General features: G+C 48.2%; 1 protein-coding gene across 1 annotated transcript in view; it reads left to right on the forward strand.

Annotated features, from left to right (window-relative positions):
* Positions 1-47: 47 nt before the first annotated feature.
* Positions 48-27476, forward strand: part of LOC137158508 (zinc finger protein 3-like) — a 62126-nt gene continuing 34697 nt past the window's right edge. Inside the window, exons 1-4 of the mRNA XM_067556295.1 lie at positions 48-139; positions 2644-5169; positions 16899-16987; positions 17567-17693. Coding sequence (XP_067412396.1) covers positions 5094-5169; positions 16899-16987; positions 17567-17693 — 292 coding nt within the window. The 5' untranslated portion in view covers positions 48-139; positions 2644-5093. The remainder of the gene's footprint in view (positions 140-2643; positions 5170-16898; positions 16988-17566; positions 17694-27476) is intronic.

Consider the following 27476-nt stretch of genomic DNA (forward strand, 5'->3'; position numbering starts at 1 on the left):
GGGTTCGTGACACCCGGGGGCTCCTGCTCTGGCTCCTCGGGAGGCGCGGTGCGGTGCGGTGCGGGGGGTCGGGACACCGGGTCCTAGACCCTGCGCTGGGATGGCCACTTCCCTCGGGGACAGGCTGCAGCCTGGCCTGGTAAGCAGGGAGGGGAGAAGGGGCTGGAGCGGCTGGGAGAACATAGCACAGAAACTGAGCACTCTTATAAGATGTTTTTGCTGCTGCTGCCACCTTTGTGGACCAACTTCTGAGCTGGAAACTCAGGTGATTGAGGCCTCAGGAAAACTCTGGGGACCAGGCAGGAAAGTGACTGTGCTCAAATGGGCCCCGGGGCCTCTGATCTTGCAGCCCCTGGGACCTGTTCCCTTGGTCTAATGAGCCTGCAGGAGGGGTTGGAGCTGCATTAACTACAGGGAAGCACCTGCACAGGTCTCTTCTAGGGGCAGGATTCAGGTAGCAAATGGGAGGGAAGCTATTCAGAGGGACCTTGAAACAGCCTGTCACACATCCACAAGTGGTGCTCCGGATCAGTCTCTGGGACTGAAGGGCCCTTCCAGTGGGCCAGACCCACCTTTCACTAGGGAAACCCCCTTGGCTTTCCGCCTCCGAAGCCTACCAAATCTTGGCACCTTCAGCAGCAGCCAGCCTAGCTGCTTCACTCCTTGAGCTTCCTGCGCAGCACTCCTGAGAGAGACTTGGCCACACAAAGGGAGCTATACATCCCCACCGTCAGCATCCACAGTGATGCTCAGGCAATGTGGAAAAGCAGCACAGCGTAGACAGATCTTGGCTAGCACAGAAAGCATGCTGAAAAGTTCCAGAGGGGGAGCCGTATTAGTCTGTATCCAGCAAAAACAACGAGAGTCCTGTAGCACCTCAAAGACTAACACATTTAATTTCTGCAGGCATATGCTTTCATGGGCTGTAACCCACTTCATCAGCTGGGGTCTAATGAAGTGGGTTACAGCCCACGAAAGCTTATGCCTGCAGAAATTAAATTTATTAGTCTTTAAAGTGCTACAGAACTCACGTTGTTTTTACAGATAGCATGGTCCACTTTGGTGAGACCAGAACCATCTTTCTCCCCAGTTCAGGGGGATCTCCTTCCTTCCACCAGCCCACACTTAATATGGCTCCTCCTCACTTTTTTCCTGTTCTTGCTGGGCAAGCAGTGCTGGCTTCCTGTGGAGGGCTGGTGCAGGGTTGTTAGTTGCTAGGTACCAAATCTCCAGGCAACTGGAATAGCAGAAACAAAGGCCGGGGGGCAGGGAGGAGGACACGATATCCTGGCCTCCGCCAGCACCATGGCCGCAGCAGCCCCAAGAGCCTGGTGGGATGATGTGGAAATTTTTCATAATATTTTGTCTGAGTAGTGTGTGTGCCTCAGTTTCCACTATGGGGGGCATGGCACATAAGGTGGTGGGAAAAGGTTGTTTACTCCTTGCAGAGATCCAGGTGTGGCTGACGCCTCGCTGCCAGGGGCGCTATGCCTTTGGAGACTCCAAGAAGAGAGTGGCCTCTCCAATTGCCTGGACATTTGGTACCTGGTGATTAACAGCCATGGGGGGGCCACCCCCTAGCAAGCCAGCAGTGTGTGACTAGCTGGAAAATAAAGGGCTAAGGAGGAGACCAGGTGACAATCTTTGCCTGGGAACAAGGACAAAGGAGTGAGGAGGGGCCAGGTGGGGTTGTTAAGTGTGGGCTGCTGGAAGCAGGGAAGAAGGTCCTGGACTGGGACGATAAAGGGGTCAGAGGGCTCTGGGCTCGGATGTGAGCCCTCCTCAGGAGCTGTGCAAACAAATCAGATGTAGACTCCTTGTTTTATTGTATAAGTGAGATAGAGGTAGAGAGACATTTTTCCTTTACGGTTATGATAATGGTATAGTTACTGCTTAGTGTGGCATAAGTGGACTTCATCTTGTTAGTTTTTTGAAGTAAGCTCTTTCCTGAAACTCGTACTATTGAACCTAAAAATATCTTGATAAATTCTCTTTGTGTGATTGAGGAATGTATGTGCAGGGCATAAAAAGACACCAACCTAAACTGCTCTAACAACAGAAAGGGAAGTAAAGACACCAACTGCCATCCTAACCCTGAAGGCCGAAGAATACCTATCAATGACCCTAAAGTGCAGAAGGATCCACCCTGGGAACAAAGAAAGTATAGAAATAAGAGAATAGTCCTGCTTTCAATTAGCTGGTGATTAACAACTATACTGGACCCAGAGGCAGCATGACACTGCAAGGCCCATAGACTTACATGAGAGCCAGCAAGTATAAAAGATGGGTAAAAACATGGAAACTTTGGGTCTCATTCTGCAATTGTCATCTTGGAGCATCACGTCTGACAGAGGGCTGGCTTCCTGCCCGTGGCCAGCCTCGTTGGCCACTAGGATGGCTTGAGCAACGCATAAAAGGACTGGTAATTATATCACACCAGTTTGCAGAACTTTATGAATGTGTGTGTGAATGTGACTGCTTTTTAATATTCTTACATGTACAATAAGCGTGGCATATGGCACTGTCCGCCTGAATAAGATCCTGCTAGTCTTTTCTTTTATAAGTATAACACTGACCCAGATGGGCTATGCTGTAGCTTTCTGTTCTCTATGGTAACTAAGCACTTTCTACACTGTGTTCCAGACATCTAATGAACCCTTCTGCTTTTACAACACTGGCTGAGTCACTCCAGTTTAAGGAAGGTGGGGGTGCATTGCTCCCTTTCGACGTACAAGTCTCCCTCGGGGGTCAGACTCAGGTGGACTCACTGCAGGGAGCGCATGGCATGAAGCAGGGGTGCTGAAGGTCCCAGGAGGTGGTGAAGTCAAGGGGCTTGCCCTAGTGAAAGAGCATGACCCTAAGGAGGTTGACACACTGAATGGGTCTTCCCAGGGACTGTTCCATAGTTGTTCCAGGGCACAGGCCCTGTGACATCTACTCTGTCCCAAGAATCACCTATCAACTTCAGGGAAACAGAAGCAACCCTGCGTGTACTACAGCAGCTTGACAAGTTTTCTGACTGCTGAGCTGCGAACACACCTTAGGAGAACCGTCTGTGTTTGTAATGGAGACCGACCAGACGCTGTCCTTGGCAGAGTGTGCTGCTTCATGGTCGTGGGAGCACAGCCAGATTTTGGTTAATCTCTGGTGTGAGCAAAACAGTGGATTTTAGTAAGAGTGCCAGGGATGACCATGTGTACCAGCAAATAAGCCGGCAGTATTGGAAATTTCCCAGACCTGTAAACGGAGAAAATTAAGCAGCTCAGGACCAGTACCAGAAAACCAGGCACCAGAACCACATCTCACTTGTTTTAGGAGGAGCTTAACCAAGTGCTGCATACTGTCAGGCACCACAGCTCTCCAACACAGGCCCAGGGGCTGCTTTTTGTGCCACTAGACTGCAGGGCTTCTGATGGAAACGGCAGATGATACCCCTCAACCAGAGGTTACACTTGCTTACTCAGTGGGATCAGCTGACTGGCAACCAACTGCTGATTGGTCACCTTCAGTCATAAAGTTTCTCGTTCCTCTCACACCCTTTGCCTGAGCAGCTACTAACTAGGCCTGATGTTAACCAGACCCCAGAGACCAAGTTCCCGCCTCCTTGCCTAATCCCCTCTCCTCATTCCTATTTCCTCTTCCTGACCCCAGTTATGTGACTTCTGGCTCCGACTCTGGTTTGACCCGCTGACTCTGGTTGTGACCTTTGGTATGACTCCTGGCTTTGACCTCAACTCTACTCTGGGCTTCGACTGCTGGGTCAGACATATGGGCCCTGACAGTTCGCTCAGACCACTCTTGGTCTTCTCTAGAATTTGTTGCTGAACCTCTGAACTGAGTATGGACATTGTTGAGCCTCCCACCTCGTCGATGCCCCAGGGTCCTGAGAGTCCTGTGATAAAGCCCTGGCTGGAATGATTTATTTGGGCTTAGTCCTGCTTTGAGCAGGGGGTTGAACTAGATGAGGTCCCTTCCATCACGAATCTGCTAGGATTCCAGAAACAGGTCTCTGTCCCCCAGGCTGAGAACCAGAGGCTGAGGGACCAAGTACAGCATCTGCAAACAGAAAATTACTCCCTGTGGGAACATGTTGCAGCTCTTGGCATAGCTACAGATACTCACCTGTCTCCCTTTACTTACTCCCTGTATTTTGTGTCTTGCCTTATTGCCTACGTTGCTGTAGCAACAGAGCTTAGTTTGTTGCCATAGCAATAGAGTTAGACTATTAGGGGATAGCTCAGCCAGTCCTGGCTGGTTTTAGTGTAGTTCAATAAAGACTTTTCATGGGTTTGCATCTCTCTGTGTTCCATGCTGATTTCTCTCTGAATACAAGTACTTTCCAAGGATTTAACATAACAGACACCAGCTCGGGTAACCAGCCCCAGAGTTTTATTACCAGAGAGATATGATGGCACCCACAGCAAGTTTTGCAGGTTTATTACTCAATGCAGACTCCTGTTCATGCTCCAGCCCCAGGAATACACCACAGACCAGATCAAGGTACGGCTGGTACTTAGCTTACACACCAGGAGGCCCTAACATGGGCATCTCCACTTCTAGAGCAGGACCACCAGTGCTAACCAACTGGGATTCTTTCCTGCAAGTGTTCACCATTGTAAGGGTGCGCAAAAATATTGTAACACGAGGTCAGCTTAGGATGGCAAGAGCAAGGCCCTAGGAATAATACGCAGGCTTTTAGCAAGGGTTAGGCCTCTCAAGAACCAGACTTGTCTGGAAAGCCCCTAAGGGATAAGAGGAACCATCCCCAGGTCTGGAAATACCCTTGAGATGAATATAGAAGTCAGCTGACCTTAGAGTCAGCAAGAAACTAGCGGCTTTGGCAGAAAAGTAGTCGTTTCAGCAATAAACTCAGCAATCTCAGCAACAAAAAATGGTAGTTTTAGCAATAAACAACTAACGTCACCTTACTGCAGAAAGCCCCTAGCTATTAACCAATAGACTAATGGAAAACAAGGTTAAGGCCCAATCCCCATGTGGATTGCGATACATGTCACTCACGAGCAGAGGTATAATAGGACCCTGGAGCCCTTCCCTGCCTGAGGCTCTCTGTGGATCCATCAAGGCGCTAGCAGATGCCTCGGGCAAGTCGGTTCCCTGGTCGCCACTCGCTTCATAAGGCAACGAATGGGTCTCTTTGCCTTCGTATTGGTAAGCACCTTCCTCCTTGCATGAATAGGCCGGGGTGTAAGTGTAAGACCCCCCGGTCTGCCTCCCAAATACTAATGGCCCCCCAGGTAATCATTGTAGTAAGCATCCTCCTAGTGGGTGTGCTGTTTGCTCTCTTAATTGCTAAGTGCTGTTGCTGCTCAGGCTCCAAGAATAATTGCGGGCACTGTCCTCTGGTCTAGGATGGACTGTCCTACCCTTCTCGTAGCAGTAAGTGTACTTTTCGAGGTCTTTGCTGCTTGGGTAATAGTGCTCTGGCTTTTGTGTGATATTTGTGTAGACTTATAATCCTTTATCTGACCATAAATAAATCTTTGCTTGGGTATTGCCTTGTCCGGTTGTTTCTCTCCATTACCGAGATCTATAAAAATTACGAACCCTCCACTCTCGCGGAATACAACCATCATTTTTGACAATCTGCATAAAGCTCACACAATGGAGACCACCTTACATAAGTTCCAGCAACCCTGGGAACACCCTCTTCCTATGTCACCAAGTTTAGACAGTTGGCTGTGGACACCACCTGAAATGATGTCACATTCCTTCATCAGTTTTGGATAAGAATGACCATACTGGGTGAGACCAATGGTCCATCCTGTCTTCTGAAAATGGCCAATGCCAGGTGCTTCAGAGAGAATGAACAGAACAGGTAATCATCAAGTGATCCATCCCCTGTTGCCTATTCCCAGCTTCTGGCAAACAGAGGCTAGGGACACTTGAGAGTATGGTTTTGTATCCCTGCCCATCCTGGCTAATGGCCATTGATGGACCTATTCTCCATTAACTTATCTAATTCTTTTTTGAACCCTGTTATAGTCTTGGCCTTCACAACATCCTCTGGCAAGGAGTTCCACAGATTGACTGTGTGTTGTATGAAGAAATACTTCCTTTTGTTCATTTTAAATCTGATGCCTATTAATTTCATTTGATGACCCCCTAGTTCTTGTGTTATGAGAAGCAGTAAATAACACTTCCTTATTTACTTTCTCCACACCAGTCATAATTTTATAGACCTCTATCATATCCCCCCTTAGTCATCTCTTTTCCAAGATGAAAAGTCCCAGTCTTATTAATCTCTCCTCATATGGAAGCTGTTCCATACCCGTTGCTCTTTTCCTGTTGCTTTGTTGCTCTTTTCTGTACCTTTTCCAATACCAAAATATCTTTTTTGAGATGGGGCGTCCAAGTCTGCATGCAGTATTCAAAATGTGGGCAGACCATGGATTTATAAAGAAGCAAAGAAAGTATTGGCTAAAACCAACTGAAAATCACTGGGCCCCTCTTACAATGGAGGCCATCACCTCCTGATACTTAACCACAATGGGGGCCATCAGTGGGGTCATCCAATTAAGGGGTCAAAACTCTACTACCAGCTTCCAAGTCCTGCCATCACTTTTAAAGACCAGCCGGTGGGCAGTGTTAGTGGGGCTTGACTGTCCCACTAAAACCCTCTGGCTCAGAAGCCCATCAATTGTTTCTTTCAGGTTGGCTTCTGCCTCCTTTGGGTACCTATATTGCTTCTGGGGTGGGGGATCAGGGCCTGTAACTAGGATTTCTGCATCAATTTTACCATATCTTAGCTTTATTATATCATTCTTTGCTGCCATAGCTTTTAAAGTTTCACTGGCAACATGGTTTTGTGATCTTAAACTTTCCATTCTCACTCAGAGTTCTGTGTTTCTACCATGTCACTGAGTTGATTTTTTATACTTTTTGCATTTATTTCTTAAGGTGTTTCAGCTTGCTGGTAAAGACTTAGCCACCCTGTACAATCCCTGCAACACAGCTGCCTTTCCTGGAATAACTCCAAACTGGAAAGATTTCTGGCAGCTTTCTCTGGTTCCAGCTTCATGCCATTACAGCATACTTCAAACCCCTTACAAGCAGACTCAAGTACCTACTTTATCCGGAAGGCATCCTGTCCCCTTGGGCACGGACCTCATTCCGTGACCCATTTAGCAAGGAAAATCGGCTTCTCAGCTAGCCCTCACCCCTCCTGGAACTCTTTGTTGATGTCTGGGGTGGTCATTCTGCTACGAGGTTGTGAACCTTGGCTGGCAGAAGAGCATGGGTATTCTGTTGTTAGTCACTGCATGAAACTCGATCAGTTTGGTACAAATGACCTTAGGGTGCCCTCACTCCACCAAAACTGTTACTCGCACAATTTAAGACTCCCATCCCTACCTTTCCTCATGGGTACTCAGGGCATAAGGGACCCAACTTTACTCCTCCATTGACTCAGGGTTCTGCCTCTCTGTGGGCTCAGAGCACACATCCATTCCCAGTGAACTCACAGCTCTACGGGTCTGCGAGGCCTTTTCCCAGTGAAAAAGCTTTCACACAGTGAATATCCTTCAACAAATCAACAGACTACACACACCAAGCATCTAATGTTCTCCACTCCCAATAGAACAGATGGACATCTCCTGATGGCCAGTCAGGGTCATGTTACTTGGGGATTCAGTTTCTGCGCAGTCTAGTCATGCAGGGGTTAAAAAAGTTCTAGCTGCTTTGGTCTTGAGCTGTATCCTGGAGATAAGTTCTAGTGAGCCCACCTCCAAATTTCCACCCACCAGGGATCAGGGGCTCTGCGTGCCCCAACTTTTGTAGGGTCTGTCTCCCTTCTCTTTCTTTTCTCCCCTTTATTCCTTGCCTTCCTTTAAAGTCTTATCTAGGAGGAGATTGCTTCATGCAGAGCCACAGATCATTATGGCCATGAAATAAACAGAAATGGGCCTGATCCTTCTATTGTTAATTTACTGCTTTCCTCAGAACTGCTTCCAAGCGGAATCAATAGCAACATTCCGTATTGCTTCGCAACCATATTTTCAAGGACAATAAAATACTATTGGGTGGCATTAACCCTTAATTTTCCAAACATAAACAGGCAAGAGGAAAAAAAACAGGGGGTGGGGGGGAAGTGAGGGGAAAGAAGGAAGGGAGAGAGAAAGGGGGAAGAGAGAGAAAGGGGAAGGGGAAGAAAAGAAGTGGAAGGTGGGAGAAAGGGGGGAGAGTGTGTGAAGAATGACTTAGGAAGAAAGGAAAATCAAGAAAAGTACAGACAGCAATAACGAATTTAGAAGTGGGGCCCTGTGGGCCAAAAATCTGAGAACCCGCACCTCTAGCCCCTATCCTGGCTCCAAGAGGAGTGTAGGAGTTGCTGCTACGTCCACCAGAGTGAGTCTGGGGGTGCCAGTAATGCTTGCCAGCCATCCCAAGACTGTGCTCCATTTTAACAGGCCAGCCAATTTCCTTGCAGCTCTAACTCAGGGTGGGCAAACTGCAGCCCACGGGCTACATATGGCCCATATGAGCTTTTCATCAGGCCTCCAGCTCAACCGGTGGTCCTCGGAAATCTTGTGGAACAAGCTGCTTGGTGTGGCATCGGCTGCTTCCCCTCCCAGCCCCACATCTTCCTCCGCCCCTCTCCCACCATGTGGACCCAGTGGTGTCCTGACTGGCACTGCTCCCAGCCTCAAGCAGTGCTGCGTGATGGCCACTCCCCCCACATAGCCCCACCCCTCTGTATAGCCTGCCATACAATTTCTATACACAGATGTGGCCCGCAGGCCAAGAAGTTTGCCCACCCCTGCTCTAGCCCCTACCCATTCTTCCCCTCTTTAGTTACTCCCTTGGGGACCAATCTTCCTCAACATGGGTGTGATGGGCATTGACGTCTGCAGGTCTTCCACTGTTCCAAGCAAGGGACGATACAGGAACTGGCTGGAAGTGCCCAAGGGAAACAGAAGCTCATGGGGATCATCCCTCTCATACTCATAATGAAAAGGATATGAATCAAGATCCTCTGACTCCCCCCGCCCCACTTTCCTAGGCTATGACTCCCTCTGATCACAGCCACTATTCCCTTTTGTTCTCCCAACATGGCTCTGAGAGCACAACTTTGTCTCTTACATTCCCTGTGACCTGCCTGGGTCTCATCCGGGGACTCCTTTGGCAACTCAGCTAAAATCATTGCTGTTATCCATATTCCCACACTAACCCAGGTTTCCCATTGCTTACAGAGCTGCAGGAACGCTCTGGGGTCAGAAAAGAGTCCAAGCTTCCACAAATCATTACGATGCTCCTCTATAAAATCAATCAAGCTATTTTCCAACATTCTCTCTAACTTTCCAGACATTCTCTTTCCTTCTGACATATTTTGTCCCTCGACCAGACTTATTAGCCTGAGCCCTGAATCAGTCACGGAATGTATCCGTAAATCAGTTTGGGACTACAACACAGAAAATTACAGTTTTGCAACCTTGCTCCATGTCCTCCTCCCGTATGACAAACAAACAAACAAACGAACCATTTGTACCAATTGTCCCCTTCCTTTCCTGGTAACTGGCTTGCCAGATCTGCTATGTGAGGTTTCTCAAAACCCAAAGTAGTGGTAACTTAACTGTTTCACTTCAGGTGGTGTCAGGAATAAATCAATGGGAACTCAGCACTTCCATTTGATAAATGATTGATACAAACAAGCGTGCTCTTATCTGTAACTACTATTTGTTAAATTTTAAGTACACACATATGCAATAGGTTTAAGACATCCCAGCTATAGTTACCCACAATCTGAGATGGTTTCAAGTGATCACCAGCCCGGCTTCCAGGGACCCTCTTTCCATCCAGCTGATGGGGATTTTAGATGTCAGCTCCTTGCCTGAAGAAAAGCTCCCTCAGATTGCTTCGAGGTATTTACTTTTACCTAATCTTTTATAGTTAACTCTAACAAGCACATAACCTATAACGACTCCTAGTGGGTCAGCATAATAACCTCTACTGGGTCACCAAATCTCCTAATTTCTACAAACTACTCATTATCTCAAAACATTTCTAGTATTTCTAGTCATAACAACAATATATCAGGGGTACTTAAAACCAAGGTCACTATTCACTCACTCTCTTCCAATACTTTCTGTCCCAGTCTCCCATTCTAATCAGCAAATAGCCAGTATGTAGCTGTCTGACCTTGCCTCACAAACGCCTAAGATTATTCCTTGCTATGTGGTATTTGGTTTTCAGCTAGCAGTGGTTGAACATACAAAATGGCTGACTACAGTATTGTCAAGTTCTCAGTTATATGCAGGAATGTCAAATTCTGGGGTAACAGGAGGGGGCAGGACACTTACAAATATCAGAGCTGAGTCCTTGAGTATTGAGAGGCTTTGGAAGAAGGAACCATATTTAGGACGTACCCCTCTTCTGGGGTCTGAGGAGAATCTAAGTGCAGTGACAAGGCTCTGATAAATCATGAATGTAGGCCTTGCTGGAGCCCTAGGCATAACTAATAGTGTGAACCAAAGGCTGTGAACCAGAATAGGCCTGGCCTTGGCAAAATAACAACACACTAGGTATTGGCTAATCAAGTAAGCTCATTCCTGACTGGAGAGAATGATACAAGAACATCCAGAGTTCTCAAGTAACTACATAACCGCATTCCTAAGAGATGGTCGAGGAACACACCAACCCTTCATAAGCTAAGGGTGGGATGGCAGGATAATGGATGTTTCATTCGAACTGGCAAGTACAAGGAGAAGTGTGGTGACTAGCAACGTCTGGAGTGTGATACGTACCTTGTTTGTATCAATGTATACAAGGAGAAGTCCTAGAAGGGGCACCTTTGGCCAGCTGAGGGGACAGCATCCTGTTGTTGTGATTGAGCTCGTACCATGGTCGCCCGCATACATGTGTTAGTGTACCAGGAATTCTTACGGGGCGCTACTACCGTGCTTTGTCAGCAATCAACCTGGCTGAGTGCCTTCACCACTGAACTGAGCTTGTTGTCTTTCTTATGAATAACACTGAGGTCTGCTGAATTAACATGCTTCACCATCTACTAGTGCAGCTGACACAGGAGCTCCAAGAACAGTAAGAATGCTGCAGCAGCAACAACATTCCTCAGCACTTAACAACAACAGCAACAACAATAACCATTCCCCGCCTGGCCTTCTCACCGCTTCCTGTCAATATGCTTCACAGACTGAGTAGGGCAGCCCCAAGCGAACCAGGCTCTGGACGCTGAACATCCCTTCATTTCCAAGAACTACTGGTTCTTCCCTCTGAAAGTATTGTTATGGTGAAAGGCACCAAGTGGCGAGTTACACAAGCTGATGAGTTCTTTTTCTTAGCATGCCAGCAAATGTTCAGTCTCTTTGGAAGATGAGCCTGTTTTGAGTTCAGTGATGCAGTTGTCCTAGGAGAGAAGCTGTGGCTTTATTCTCTGTTTTCAGAGGCAATTCTTGGCACAGAGTAACTTCTTGGGAAGCAGGCACTGGTGCATGCTGAGATTTCTTGAGGAGGGGATTGCCCGTGTGCTGTTTGCCTCTGTTCCAGGACTCCTGTATTTGTGTTAATAAATCAAATCACTCTTAAAATTCATCCAGACTCTGTACACTGATTTCTCTGCCACTGGGAAGCTGACCTGCAAGGCCCAAAACATCTTGTGTTCACCAGAGGGAGAACCCTCGTATCAGTTGGATAATATCAAAGCTGGCCTTGCAGGTGGGCAACCACCCAGGGCACCTTGGTCAGAGGGCTGCAATGGTCAAGAGGCGAGGAGCGGGTGGGCCTGGCGTGCATGGCCGCAAAAGGGAGCTCAGGGCAGTGGAGGCGGGGTGGGAGGCAGCGGGGCTCATGGAAGGTGGGGGAGTGGGGAGCCCAGGGAGGCAGCCGTGCCGGGGAGCTGGAGGGGCTGGGAGGCAGCAGGGGCCAGGGGTGTCAAAATACAAGTTCATCCAGGGCAGTGTTTTCCCCACGGCCGGCCCTGGCTAATCTAAGATACAACAACGACTGTACAAGTGTAACGGTGGCTTCAGTTATTATCTGAACAGTGCCCATGAGCGTGTGCTGTCCTGGCGCCTCCCCACCCAGCTAAGTGACTCGGTGCCTGCCCTGGCAGCGGCTGAGACCCAAGGAGCGGACAGAGGTGCAGCGGCCTCGGGCGGGGCAGCAGAGCTGCGGTTTTGCAGTTACTCCGCGAGGCTGGTGCCCGGCGTGAAGGAGACACTTGGGGGCCGGGCCGGGCCGGGGGCTCTGTGACCAGCTCGGCGCTGGCTGCGGACACTGACCCAGCGCTCGGGAATCTGCCCGGGGGATGCAGTGAAAGGAGCTGGGAACCCGTCATCCCGTTAATTCTCCTGCTACCTCTTTCAATCCCTTCCCCGCGTCTCTCCCCTCTGGACGGAGACTTGGTCCCTTCCTGTTCCCAGCCAGGCGCAGCTCCGCCTCCGGGCCGCGGGCAGGGCCTGCAGGAGCGGGAAGGAGCGGGCAGCGCCGGGCAGCGGCTGCAAGGACTCGAGTGGGCGCGCGGCCGAGATGAGCAGCCCCTGCCCGGCACGGCCCTGCCAATGAGCGCTGCGGCCGCATCTGGCGGGCACCCGGGGACAGAGGTACAGGAAGGGGCCGCGCAGCCGTGCGTGCTGCTGGGAGGAGAACAAAGAAGCGACAGCGAGTGAGAGGAGATGATGATTCGGATCCGAGTCCGGATCCGGCGGGCAGCCGTGGGACGGGTGTGGGGAGAACCCTGTAACGCGCTGCTGCTTCCCTTGGGAGCTGGGAGGCCGGGGGGAGCCACGCCCGCTCCGCTGCTGCTTCCCGGGGTCTGTGCGGGGAGAGACGCTGACTAAAGCCCCTCTGTGCCCGGCCGCGCTGCGTCTTTCTTCGGTGGCTTGAAGTAGCCTCTAGGGGAGCCCCGAGCTCTGCCGCCATCGACTCCTGGGCTGGAGGCTCCAGGTAATTGAGAGCGCTGGGGCTGGGGCAGGAAAGCGACTCTGCACAGGGGCACCGGGTATTGCAGCCCCTGGGAATCGGCTTCCTTGTTATTAAGGTGCTGAGTGACTTACACTGACCGAAGGGGCTGCTCTCAGTTCTGCCCCAGGGTCTGTTCCAGGGGGCAGAAAGAGAATGGTGCCCACTACCCAGGGGTGCCCCTTTCCCCTTGTCTGGCTGGAGGTGGGGTTAGAGCGACAAGGTGGGGGCGAGAACATCTTTTATTGAGACAAGAGACAAGACTAAGACTGTCCCAGCTAAACTCTAGATGGACCAGGTTGGTTAGCATATGGTGTTAGCACGTATTCTAGGGGTGGCTTCTTAACACCTCTACAGTCATAGGACAAGAAAAAGGGGGAAGAGTAGTGGGTTATTGTTGTGATAAACTGTAAATCCAGTGTCTGTTCAGTCTGTGATTTTTAGTGTCTAGCAGAGGTATGAATGTAAGCTCCCAGGCTGTGCTTTGGAACATGTAGTGCAGGTTTCCTTTGAGGGTGATAGGTCAGATCTAGAATGATCACTTTCTGAAGTGTTTGCATACAAGTGATAGGTTATTTTTGGAGGTGGGATTGTCAGGAATGGAAGGGATGAAGAATAAACCAGAGATAGAAGGAAAGGGAAAAAAGTGTGAAATGTGTAGATTGAACTATCTTTGGGCAATCAGGAAATTCCAAGGCAGAATACCAGGTAGTGGGTGTGGAAGAGATGATAACATCCTCTCTGATTTTGTCACTTCCCTCTCATAGAATCAAAGAAGATTAGGGTTGGAAGGGACCTCAGGAGGTATCTAGTCCAACCCCCTGCTCAAAGCAGGACCAACCCCAACTAAACCATCCCAGCCAGGGCTTTGTCAAGCCGCACCTTAAAAACCTAGGTAACCCATTCCACTTTTTTTTAATATCCAAACTAAATCTCCCCCACTGCAACGTGAGTCCATTGCTCCTAGTTCTGTCATCTACTACCACTGAGAACAGCCTAGCTCCATCCTCCCTGGAACCCCCTTTCAGATAGTTAAAAGGCTGCTATCAAATCCCCTCTCATTCTTCTCTTCTGCAGACTAAACAAGCCTAGTTCCCTCAGCCTCTCCTCATAGGTCTTGTGCTCCAACCCCCTAATCATTTTTGTTGCCCTCCGCTGGACTCTCTCCAACTTGTCGACATCCTTTTTGTAGTGGGGGGGCCCGAAACTGGACACAATACTCCAAATGTGGCCTCACCAATGCCAAATAGAGGGGAATAATCACTTCCCGCGACCTGCTGGCAATGCTCTTACTAATGCAGCCCAATATGCTATCAGCCTTCTTGGCAACCAGGGCACACGGCTGACTCATATCCAGTGTCTTGTCCACTGTAACCCCAGGTCCTTTTCTGCAGAACTGCTGCCTAGCCCATCAGTCCCCAGTCTGTAGCAGTGCATGGGATTCTTCCATCCTAAATGCAGGACTCTGCACTTGTCCTGGTTGAATCTCATCAGATTTTTTTTTTTTTTTGGCCCAATCCTCCTGTTTGTCTAGGTCACTCTGTATCCTATACCTACTCGCCAGGATATCTACCACTCCCCCCAGCTTAGTGTCATCTGCAAACTTGCTGAGCATGCGATCCACCCTATCCTTCAGATCATTAATGAAGATGTTAAACAAAACCGGCACCAGCACTGACCCTTGGGGCATTCCGTTTGTTACCGGCTGCCAGCTAGACATCAAGCCATTGATCACTACCCGTTGAGCCCGATGATCTAGTCAGATCTCTATCCATCTTATAGTCCATTCATCCAACCCATACTTCCTTAACTTGCTGATAAGAATACTGTGGGAGACAGTATCAAAAGCTTTGCTAAAGTCAAGGTATATCACATCCACCGCCTTCCCTACATCCACAGAGCCAGTCACCTCTTCATAGAAGGCAATCAGGTTGGTCAGGCATGACTTGCCCTTAGTGAATCCATGTTGACTGTGCCTGATCATCTTCCTCTTCTCCAACAGCCTCAAAATGGATTCCTTGAGGAACTGCTCCATGATTTTTCCAGGGACTGAGGTGAGGCTGACCGGTCTGTAGTTCCCTGGATCCTTCTTTTTTGAAGATAGGTACTAGATTTGCCTTTTTCCAATCATATATTCGTACAATTACCCTTTTCTCCCTAATGATCAAATTTGGATATTAAATCCATGTAGATTTCCCCCCTTTCTCATAAATTGTCCACCCTTTATCTATTATCCTCCTCAGATTTTGCCCCATTTTCTCTCTAATTCTCAAATGTCAATTTTAAATCTCAGATTTGGCACATTTTCCCACCCATTTTATCTCAAACAAATTGTCCTTCTTTAGATGGGAATTTGTTGTCCTGACTTGTTTCCCCAAATGGGAGGAAGGTTAGTCGGCAGACCATGGGGAGAGGAGATAGAACTGCCTTGTGGGTGAGGACGAGTGGCCGTTCTTTGCAAATCACAGGGCATGGAAGGGGCACAGGAGGGGAATGGTGGAGCAAGTGTCCCCAATGGACTCACCAATCCCAACTGCTGTATTGCCCATCTGCCCAGTGCAACTCTCCCAGCCACTAACTCCTTGTCACCTGCCCTCCTGTGCTGCTGCCAGGGATCCTTCCTGCTCCCAACCCCAGTGCCTTGCCCTCTTAAAGCAGCTTCGCAAACAACTCCCTGCTGCCCATATGAATAGTGTATGTCGTGTGGGGTGGGGGTGTTACCATTACTTTCTGTTAGTTCATTCGTATACAGCCCCATCAATCCCTCCCACTTTTCCCTCCAGGAACATCAGTTCTGGCGGGAAACCTGTTTTTCTAAATCCTTGTCCCAGATGTGAGGAATGAGGGGATGATCTGTTTAAAAGGATTCTGGCCTCATCCTTCCTGAGCCATGTTTCTGGCCTCCCTGAGACTGGTGTTAATCCAGAGTCACTTCAAGGAAGGACAAGGAGTAACTGCAGATTAACACATGGGGGCAACAAGACCAGCAACACTGTCCCTGTGAGGAATTGGTTTCATTAGCAGCTGTTTCCAGGGAGCTCTAGTTGTTGCTGAAGATGGGGCAGGGGTGCTGCTCTCTCTCTCTCTCTCTCTCTCTGCTCAGGATATTTGGGTTGAGATTCCTGGGTCAGAACTTAAGCTGCTGCCTTCATTGTGATCTGGAAGCCTGGGCTGAGCAGCTGCTGCTCCTCCAGCAGGTCTATGGTGGGGAGTGAACGTAATTAAAGCCTCCTCGGGTCCCAGCCAAGGTCAGGGCTTTCTCCATCTGGCATGAGCCCCCTAGGCTCTGTTGACATCAACTCCTGAGGCTAGGGCTGCCCTAGGGATTAGTACCGGATGGAGAAGGTCCTTAACTTGGCTGGGCCCAGAGGAACGCCGGGTAATGGAGAGAGACCTCCGGGGTGACATGAAAATGACTCTGCACAAACAGCATCTCTTCATCTGTCCTCTCCCCTCTCATTAGCAATTGCGGGAGCTGATCCAGCCATGGGAAATTGCAGCCAGAGGGAGAGGAGAAAGGAGATAGAAAGGGAGAGAGAGGCAGAGGAAGAAGTATGTGGGGATAGAGGTCCCCAGATCTCTAGCCTACCCAGACATACATACTGCAGCATTGCTGGGCAGATTCACTTTCCTATTAACAAGATGATAAGCAGAGAGAGGAAAAGCTAGTTCCTGGTCCTCCCTATTCTCCCTGCTGTGGGCACATGCTGCCCTCGGGGACAGTGTCAGGGTGAATCCCTCAGAGTGACTCCTTTGCTTCTGCTCTTTTCAAGCATTTGGTTCAGAGACTTTATTCAAGGGATGGTTTAAAAATGTCTCGGTGGGTTTAGTTCTGGTGAGAGGGGCTGGGTGTGCACTGTAAAAAAGCAACCAAGCATTTTCCTAGCCTGGCAGCATCTAGGATGTGAAGTGACAAACTAAAGACTGCTCTGAAATTCCCACAATTGCCTTTCTCACCCTGACAGGCTGCAGAATAACGTCCATGTTTCACTCCAGCTCATCCCAGCCTCCCATGGGACAGGGAGGTGCAATGGCTTCAGTAGAGCCAGTTCAGGTAGGGATTATCGGGCAGTGGCTGGAGGTGGGAGGGAGCGGGATGTTTACAGGGTAGAGAATGGGAGGGGCCGATGTGACAAGCCTACTGGGGCTTGTTTATTCTGGGGCCTGGATTGTAGGAACAGACCCCTGAGCTTTGGAGGTGGAAGTTTCCTAATTTGTGGAACAGGAAACAACCCCCCTGGACAGGGCTGGGAAACTGGCCAGTCTCCCAGTGCTGATACCTGAACCCACTGGCTAGAGGCTGCTATGAAATATGAAGGGGGCCCCCTCGCACCTGCTGCTGGCAATGGGAGGGGTGTTTGGGATTCCGGCCAGGGGGCTTTCCCTGGCCCCTGCTGGGGCTTCATTTCCTGTCTCAGCCTCTGGCTGATAAGCGTGTGGTGGACATGAAGACCGCCTCCCTCCCTTATCTGCTGGGAGCCATGAGGGGCTCTCTCTTTCTCCCCTCCCCCTGGTGTCTCCTGGCTGCTCTGAGCGGGGTGGGGTGGGACAGGACTCTGCTGACTCTCTGCCTTCCATTTGATTGGCCCTGCTCCAAGCCGTGCTGCTAACCGGGAGACTCTTGCACTTTCAGGGACCGGTGACCTTCAAGGAGGTGGCTGTGTGTTTCACCAGGGAAGAGTGGGCTCTGCTGAACTCTGCTCAGAGAGCCCTCTACAGAGACGTCATGCAGGAGAACTATGAAAATGTGACTTCTCTGGGTAAGGATTCCTGTCCTCGTAGCTGGTAGAAAGGGAAGTGAAGAGTTAAGGTTCACATCACCCCCATAATGCAACCTCAACTCTGCTCTGTGTCACCATCACCCCAGCATGCCAGCTAGGGACGTAAAGTATCCAGCAGTTAAACAGTTAACTGGTAAGTATTTGTCTTACCGTTTACAAATTGCATTAACTGTTTAACCATTCGCTGCATTGGGGGAGGGGGATGGCTGTGCACTTGGGGGGTGAGTGGGGATGTGGTGTTGCAGGGAGGGATGATGGAGGGGGCTGGGACACGTGTTTGCATGGCAGGACCCGAGGGGGGGAGGGGGCGCAAATGGGCTCAGGCTGTGGGCAGGGTGTGGAAGTGCCCAATTGCCCCCTCCTATGGGCTGGGGGGCACAGCACCCCAGCTCTGGAGGGCCCATTTTGGGGCAAGCCAGGTGTGGTGGTGTGACAGCCCAGGAAGCCCCATTCCAGGGAAATAGTCGGGCTCCACAGGGTGGCTGTGGGGGGTGGATGGGCTCAGGTGATGGGCAGAGCACAGAGGTGCCTCATTGCCCCCTCCTGCGGGCTGGAGGTGGCTGGCTCCAGGGACGGCGATACCCCGGCTTTGGAGGGCCCACTCTGGGGTGATCGAAGGGGCTAGGTCCCCATGCAGTGGCGGGGCTGAGGTGTGTTGGGCTGCCCCCATCCAGCTCCCAGGCGGCCCCTGCAGCCCCCCTAGGAATGTAAAATATCATATTGGTTAACCATTTAAATGATATAAATTGTAATTGTTTAAACGGTTGTTTTGTTAAACAATATTTTACATCCCTAATGCCAACGACACACATACGAGCACTCTGCCCTCACATGCTGCAGAACACGCTGGGAACAGAGCAGAGGTGCAGGATAGCACAAGGTCTTAACATCTCTTTACTGGGACATGTGGAAACAGAGAGAAAAACTCTCTGATAGGTTCGGTTTGGGATACAGGGGGTTAAGCAAGACAGTGATGATTCTGGGGGTTTGCTTAATCAATAAACCCTTTATTTTACAATAAACAATCCTATCCTTATAATAAAACAGTTCTATTTCTATAATAAACAGTTTCACAGCAAGCAATTACACAGCAAACAGTGATAGCAAAGAGCAGGAGACCTCCATGCACGAAAAGACAAAATGTGCCACCCAAAACTTTAGTGTTTTGTGATCTCTCCTGGATCACCACATGGCTGCCAGCATGTGACACTAGGGTGCCCAGTTTTGGAGTTCCCCAAAGAAGTTACAAGACAAACACAACAGAAAACAGTTAATCCATACTCACAAACATTATGTACAGGTATACTATGCTGGCCAAATTCAGTTGCCGTTTGCTTAAGATACTGCAGACGGGAGAGAGCCACTGTGAGTGATCAGTTCACAGTGAAGCGGGCTAGTGAAGATGCGTCAGCCCGCCGAGCCGACAAGACCAGGGGATATGCAGGATGCCAGGTGGATTCAATTCCTCTCTGCCTTCTGCCACCTGGGTTTGAACTTTTATAGTTTCCCCCTGGTCAGCAGAGGCTAAGCCCCATTGGTTGCTATTTGCTGCATGACCTTCTAAGGTCAGGGCTCAGCGTTTAGCCAACCAGGTGCTCCTGATTTCCCGGGCAGGTATGAACCAGCCAACCAGGTGATTGCAATTATCCTGGGCAGTTGCTGACCACGCACCAGCGGGTGGGGTCACTTCATTTCCTTATAAGGAGACAGGTACATGCGGCTCGTGCTGCTGAGTCAACCCTCCCTAGGCTGCCTCTTTATCCACGTGGGGGGGGCAGTGCATGTGGTGCTGCAGACGCCACTATGCAATTCAGTCTCCACAGGACAAAACTTGGGTTTTGGTCCATAGCAAACAGAAATGATCTGCACCCGGCCTGCACTCAAACACCAAGCCCGCTCCCTGCAGCAAGCCTGTGAACTGTTACCACCCTTTTCCTCTTGCGCTGAGAATTCCTTCTGAGTCATTGCCTTCACTTCCCCTCACTAAGTCCTGGAGACCACTAGCATGTGTGTCACCAGCTTGCTGACAATCCACATGGCAAGAACACACCCTTATGCACCTTTCTCGAAACAACCTACAACATTCAGCACTGACAGGAGGCACACTAGGTCTCTCATATGGATCCCTTGAGGTTCACCTAAATTCATTCACAGTCACAGCTCTGCCAAACTGCTCCCACTAATCCCTCTGCTATTCAGTTACAACGACAGCTGACACGTGAACACAGTTGGAATACATGCAGATAAATGCCAGAATTCAGTTCTGTAGAACACAACTCCAAAAAAGGCATGTTCTTTTAGTCCTTCCTTGTACCTACTGTATGTAGACCATAGATTTTTAAGGCCAGAAGGAGCTATGAGGTTATCTAGTCTGATCTATATAATATAGGCCATAGAATTTCATCCATACACTGTTGTATGGAGCCGAATATCTGGTGTTTGATTAAATCATCTTCCGAAAAGTTCATGACTTGAAGACTTCAAGAGATGGAGAATCCCCCACTTCCCTTGGTAGTTTGTTACCTAAACCATTTCCAGTGCTATTGGTAGCTCCAGAGGTAAGGGATGAGAGCAGAGTTAAGGTTGCATTGTGGGGGTGGCATGCACTTTAACTCTTCTTTTCCTGTTTTCAGAAGTTTAAGTTTAGCCACCGTGCACATACTGGAACGGCATGAGATAGCACTGGGCAATCTTAACTCTGCAGTAATGTAGCTAATGGGCATTTCATTTCCTTCTTTGTTTTTTTTTTAATAGACTTTTTTGTCACTTTTTTGTGTCTACACCTAGATTTTTCACTCCCTAAATGACAGAGGTATGTTGGCAAAACTTTTAAGTGCAGACCAGGCCAGAATCTGCACATAGATTTTAGGGCATTTTAAAATATTGCTCTTAACCCAGAAAGTTTGGTATCAGGACAAAACTTTCAAAAGGAACTCCTGCAAAATGCAAGTAAAATGCACAACACATATTGCCTGAAAGCTATTCGTGGTAGAGTTCAAATTCCAATGCCTGGATATTGTTCAGGTTCAATGGCCACTGCATGTCCCCTCAAGCCAGCCAATTACTCTTGACAGCAGCTTGTTTGAAACCCTCTAGCTGTTAATCATTTCAGTCTCTTTGGCTTGTCAATTTGGCTTATGCCAATCTGAAATTCCAAATTCTGCAGTTAACTTTTTCAATTTTGCTTCCCCAAAGAGTCAGTGGGTGCCATGTACAAGCTGAGATAAATGCCAAATGACTGAGATCAGTTGGTGAACAATCAGAATCATAGTTTGAGCTCCAGGTGCGTGCAAAGAACTGTTTAAAAGAGCTAGGTGATTTTGTAAAAAGCTGCTTTTAGGGGGAGCTGTATCTCAGGAACCTCTTGATAAAAAAACCCCCTATATTTGGACAACTAACCCTGCCCTGCACCCCTATGATGAGCGGAAAATTTCAAGAGAATGTGAATAAATGTGGATTTTAGAGCAATTAAAATAGTTGATCTTTAAACAAAGAGTAATGCTGATGAACCTTGACTACAATGGAGCTGGCACTCTGCTCGAATAACTTCCCAAATGCATGGAGGGTGTGACAGTGTTGATAGGAGGCAGTGTGAGGTTCCTATTCAGGAGTCCTTAGGAGAAGGAAGAGTGGGGGGGTTGGGGGGGGAGAAGGGAATATGATCATAAAGCAGAGGGCTGAGAGCAGTGGAGGAAGGGGAGGGCTGTGGAGGGTTAGGACTAGAGGGAATCAGGAAGGGTTGGGTACAGTGGAAGGGAAAAGGGAGGGAGTCAGGGACAGGGGCTCCTGGGAACTAGTAGTGGGGAGGTCTGGGAATGGGAAAAGGGGGTGAAGATGCCTGCATTGGTGGTGGTGGTGGGGGAGGAATTGGGTAGGAGATGTAGGTTACCTGGGAGTGGGGAATACTGGGAGTAATGGGAGGGGGCAGGGAAAAGATTGGAGCATGGTTGCTGTAGGAGGTGGGGAGGGTCTGGTGGGAGTGGGTAAGTAAGGTTTCAGGGAGGCAGAAATTTGGGGCACTCCACTGTTACTGTTTTTGTCAGACTCTAATGACTCCTTCAGCGTGTCCTTTGAAGGATCCTCCTCATCCCCCTCCCACTGTCTGTGAGGCTTCCACAGGGCTCTGTCCTTGGTCCCCTTCTCTTCTTCCTCTACACCTTGTCTCTGGATAATCTCCTCCACTAACATGAATTCAGCTACCATCTCCATGCTGATGAGTCACAGATCTACCTCTCCACTCAACACCTGTCTCCCTTTATCCAAACTAAAATCTTAGACTGTGGCTCGTCCCTTGTAGATATCTAGCCTTCAACTTATGATTAGAGCTAAATATGGCTAAAGCGACTTTTATTAAACCCCCAAGCCATTTCCCCACCTCCTTACTCTGTCACTGTGTCAGCACCACCAAACTGCCTATCATTTCGGCCCGTAGGCTGGCATCATCTTCCACACAGACCTCTCTCTAGGTCCTTACATCCAGCCTCTGTCTCCATCTTGCATTTTCTTTCTGCACAGCATCCCGAAGATATGGTCCTTCCTATCCAGCCACACAGCTAAAACTCTTGTTCAGACTCTCATCTCCTATCTCTGTTACTGTAATAGCCTTTTTTCTGGCTTTGACAATTGGGGGCTTGCTCTGCTCATATCTATTAAAAACGTAAGAATGGGCATGTTGGCTCCAACCAATGGTCCATCTAGCCCAGTGTGATGTTGGCCTCCAGGGGAGCTGAGATAGCTTAAACAGAGCAAAGTGCAAAGAATGGGACAGGCAAAGCCCTAAATACTGGTGGTTTTTCTTCCACAAGATATACCACTCCAGCAACAAACAGGTTCTGATGACCTCACTGGTCATTCAGTAGACAAAACACAGTTCCCTTAAAACTATCCAGCCCTTTGGCTAGCACCTAGACAGCCAAGTCAAATAAGATGGGAATTGATTAACATCTTTATCCATCATATGTAAAAAAGTTCTACCAATCCCAAAGGATCAGACACATTACCAAACAGGTCAATGAATAGTTCAGATCTTACCCAAATACATGCTTAAAGCCAATGCCTATTAACTAAACTAACATTTCTTTAAAAAAAGGAGAGAGAGAGTAATGGTTAAAAGGTCAGTATACATACACAGATGAAAATAAAGTTCTTAGGTCAGTTTCAAAGTAGATTTGATAACTGAATTGCAAAGATATTAAATTGCTAAGTCTCTGAAATTACCCAAACAGCTTGGTGATCATCAGTCCTTGTTTAGAGCTTCTTTGTTAGAAATCCAGTCCAGAGAAATGAAGACTGAATAGTCTATGTACAGAGTTTGTTCAAATTCTCTCATGAGAATTAGCAGGGTGATTCCAGGCTGGTGCTGGGATCTCAGTCTTGCGATCCAAACTTTCCCTGATGAGCTTGGACAGGTCTGAGATAAAAAGGATCAGGCCTGAAGCTTCCTTTATAGTTGAAGCAAGGTGGGCACTTGCAGTTAACTCCCTCATATGGGCTTTGGGCAATAGCTGTTTAAACTATCAAGACAGTCCACAGGCACTTCCTTGAGTGGAGAATAGTAATGTACATTGTTCTTTGAAGTAAAACCTTCACCTCCTAGACACACACAGGTAATTCGCAGCATTAGCACAATTAACAGGCAATTTACATAGGATACGGCTACACTGACAGCGGCAGAGTCGCCACCGTCAGATCGATTTCTCTGGATCGACTGAGTGGTCAGTGCAGACCCACTCAGTCAATCCAGAAATCGACGTATTAAGACCACCTTCTCAAGTGGCATAGCACTGTGTAGACGGGAACGTGGTTCCCATTGGCGCAGTGCAGTGAAGACGGCGCGCAGAAGAGAAGCAGAGAAGTCGACGGGAGTTACGCAATTTTTTGTGTAGCTTGTGTAACTCCAGTCGACTGCCGCCGAATCTCGTAGGTAAGTGTAGACAAGCCCATAAACCTCAAAGAGTAATACAGGCAAATGATGTTGTTACCTCAAAGGTCCATCTAGATGTTACTATTCCCTTTTGACCTCTTAATCAAATAAACTGCTTTCCTGTCTATTACTGTTGTTCTATCTACATTGCTAACCTCTAACAAGATATATATAAACTGTTAGAAATAATCAAACAGGTTGTCGCGGGGGTGGATTGGGGAGATGGAACCCTTTATTGCCTGCTCGTTCCACCTCGATCCCACGAGTGAGCAATGAGGGGGTTACTTTACAATCCTTTTATCCATACCAGTATGTAAATGTTTGCATTGCCAGCAACTCCCCATAGACCCTTATTTGGTTACATTGACACCTATACAATGAATATTAATAACTACATAATGAATACAATTATACCCACCCCTGTTTGCTGTTTACAGGATTACCATACAGAGGGCAGGCACATCTTAAAACCTGTACATTTTACACTGACATTCTTTGAAGTAAAGGCATGCCAGGGGAAGAAGGAAGATAATGCTTTTTTCCCACCAAAAGGCCTTGCACAGAAATAGCCATAAACTTATCCCTGCGCAGATGGCCAAGAAGGGAGGAAAAGAAGAGCGATAACACACTCTAACTAAAATTCACACCAGTTAACAGAAACAAAGTTTGCCCTTGCCTTGACCCTGTTCCCTGTAATTTAGGCCTGACCACTTGTCCAGCTTTTAACTCTGGGTATGGGAGTACGTGAACAGTATGGGAAGGAGGTGAACATCCCGCAGTGCTGAAGGAACAGGTCCAAGACTATTTAGAAGGATTGGACATACACAAGTCCATGGGGCTGGATGCAATGCACCCGAGGGTGCTGAGGGAGTTGGCTGATGTGATTTCAGAGCCATTGGCCATTATCTTTGAAAGCTCGTGGCAATTGGGGGAGGTCCCTGATGACTGGAAAAAAGCAAATATAGTGCCCATCTTTAAGAAGAGAGGAAAGAGGAGCCGGGGAAGCCAGTCAGCCTTACCTCAATCCCTGGAAAAATCATGGAACAGGTCCTCAAGAAATCCATTTTAAGGCACTTGGAAGAGAGGGAGGTGATCAGGAACAGTCAACATGGATTCACAAAGGGAAAGTCATGCCTGACCAACCTGATTGCTTTCTATGAAGAGGTGACTGGCTCTGTGGATATGGGGAAAGTGGTGGACATGATATACCTTGACTTTAGCAAAGCTTTTGATACGGTCTCTCACAGTATTCTTATCAGCAAGTTAAAAAAGTATGGGTTGGACGAATGGACTGTAAAATGGATCGAGAACTGGCTAGAGCATAGGGCTCAACGAGTAGTGATCAATGGCTCCATGTCTAGCTGGCAGCCGGTCACAAGTGGAGTGCCCCAGGGGTCGGTCCTGGGGCCGGTTTTGTTTAACATCTTCATTAATGATCTGGAAGATGGGGTAGATTGCACCCTCAGCAAGTTTTCAGATGACACTAAGCTGGGGGGAGTGGTAGATACCCTGGAAGGTAGGGATAGGATACAGAAGGACCTAAACAAACTGGAGGATTGCGCCAAAAGAAATCTGATGAGGTTCAACAAGGACAAGTGCAGAGTCCTGCACTTAGGAAGGAAGAATCCCATGCACGGCTACAGACTGGGGACCAACGAGCTAGGCAGCAGTTCTGCGGAAAAGGACCTGGGGATAACAGTGGATAAAAAGCTGGATATGAGCCAGCAGTGTGCCCTGGTTGCCAAGACGGCTAATAGCATATTGGGCTGCATTAGTAGGAGCATTGCCAGCAGATCGCGGGAAGTGATTATTCCCCTCTATTGGGCATTGGTGAGGACGCATTTGGAGTATTGTGTCCAGTTTTGGGCCCCTCACTACAAAGAGGATGTGGAGAAGTTGGAGAGAGTCCAGCAGAGGGCAACAAAAATGATTAGAGGGCTGGAGCACAAGACTTATGAGGAGAGGCTGAGGGAACTAGGCTTGTTTAGCCTGCAGAAGAGAATAATGAGGGGGGATTTGATAGCAGCCTTTAACTATCTGAAAGGGGGTTCCAGGGAGGATGGAGCTAGGCTGTTCTCAATGGTAGTAGATGACAGAACAAGGAGCAATGGTCTCAAGTTGCCGGGGGGGAGGTTTAGGTTGGACATTAGGAAAAAGTTTTACACTAGAAGGGTGGTGAAGCGCTGGAATGGGTTACCTAGGGAGGTGGTGGAATATCCATCTTTAGAGGTTTTTAAGCTGCGGCTTGACAAAACCCTCGCTGGGATTATTTAGCTGAGGTTAGTCCTGCTTTGAGCAGGGGGTTGGACTAGATGACCTCCTGAGGTCCCTTCCAACTCTATGATTCTATGATCTATGATTCTTTACTCTCCTACATAAACAACATCAAATAACTACCAAGAAAACACTTCCATATCAAAGTTCTAGTCTACTTATGAGGAATGACCCTCACTTCCATTGTATTTTCCTATAATGTGTCTCAAAAGGTCAAAGTTGGGCCATGCAAAGTTTAAAGTTGCCTGGCTTTTTCAGGCCTAGCGTCACACCCAGTATCCTGTCTGCCGACAGTGGCCTGTGCCAAATGCTTCAGAGGGAATTAACAGTACAGAGCAATTATTAAATGATCCATACCATCGTCTACTCCCAGTTTCTAGCAGTCAGAAGCTTAGGAAGCATGGGGTTGCAACCGTGGCCATCTTGGTTAATAGCCATTGATTGAACCTATTCTCCAGGAATTTCTCTAATCATTTTCTGAACTCAGTTATACTTCTGGCCTTCACGCCGTTCCATGGCAATGAGTTCCAAAGGTCAACTGTGTGTTGTGTGAAGAAGTACTTCCTTTTGTTTGTTTTAAATCTGCTGCCTATTAATTTCATGGGTGACCCCTGGTTCTTGTGTTATGTGAAGGGGTAAACCGCACTTCCTTAGTCACTTTTTACATACTATTCATGATTTTATAGACCTCTACCATATCCCCCCTTAGTTGTCTCTTTTGTAAGCTGAACAGTAGTTCGTACTTATCAACATTGTATTCATCTGCCATTTTGTCACCCAATCACCCAGTTTTGTGAGGTCTCTGTGCAGTCAGCTTTGGACTTACCTATCTTGCATAATTTTGTATTGCTGCAAACTTTCCCACATCACTGTGTATCCCCTTTTCCAGATCATTTATGCATATGTTAAACAGCACTGATCCCATTATGGATTTTTGTGGGACCCCACTATTTATCTCTCTCCCTTCTGAAAACTGACCATTTCTTCCTACCCTTTGTTTCCTATCTTTTAACCAATTACTGATCCAGGAGAAGACTGTCCCTCTTATCCCTTGACCGCTTACTTGCATAAGAGCCTTTGGTGAGGGACTTTGTCAAAGGCTTTCTGAAAATCTAAGTACACTATATCCACTGGATCACCCTTGTCCACAAGTTTGTTGACCCCTTCAAAGAATTCTAGTAGATTGGTGAGGCATGATTTCCCTATACAAAAACCATGTTGACTTTTCCCCCAACAAATTGTATTCATCTATGTGTCTGATAATTTTGCCTGTACTGTAGTTTCAACCAATCTGCCTGGTACAGAAGTTAAGTTTACTGGCCTCTAATTGCCAGGATCGCCTCTGGAGCCTTCTTTAAAAATTGGTGTCACACTAGCTATCCTCCAATCACCTGGTACAAAAGCTGATTTAAATGATAGGTTATATACCAATTAGTATTTCTTCAATTTTATATTTGAGTTCCTTTAGAACTCTTGGTGAATACAATCTGATCCTGGTGATTTATTACTGTTTAATTTCTCAATTTGTTCCAAAAACCTCATCCTATTGACATCTCAATCTAGGA

Source organism: Emydura macquarii, unplaced genomic scaffold, assembly GCF_026122565.2.
Source record: "Emydura macquarii macquarii isolate MOO-44397 ecotype Brisbane River unplaced genomic scaffold, CSIRO-AGI_Emac_v2 contig_1692, whole genome shotgun sequence".
NCBI lineage: Eukaryota > Metazoa > Chordata > Testudines > Chelidae > Emydura > Emydura macquarii.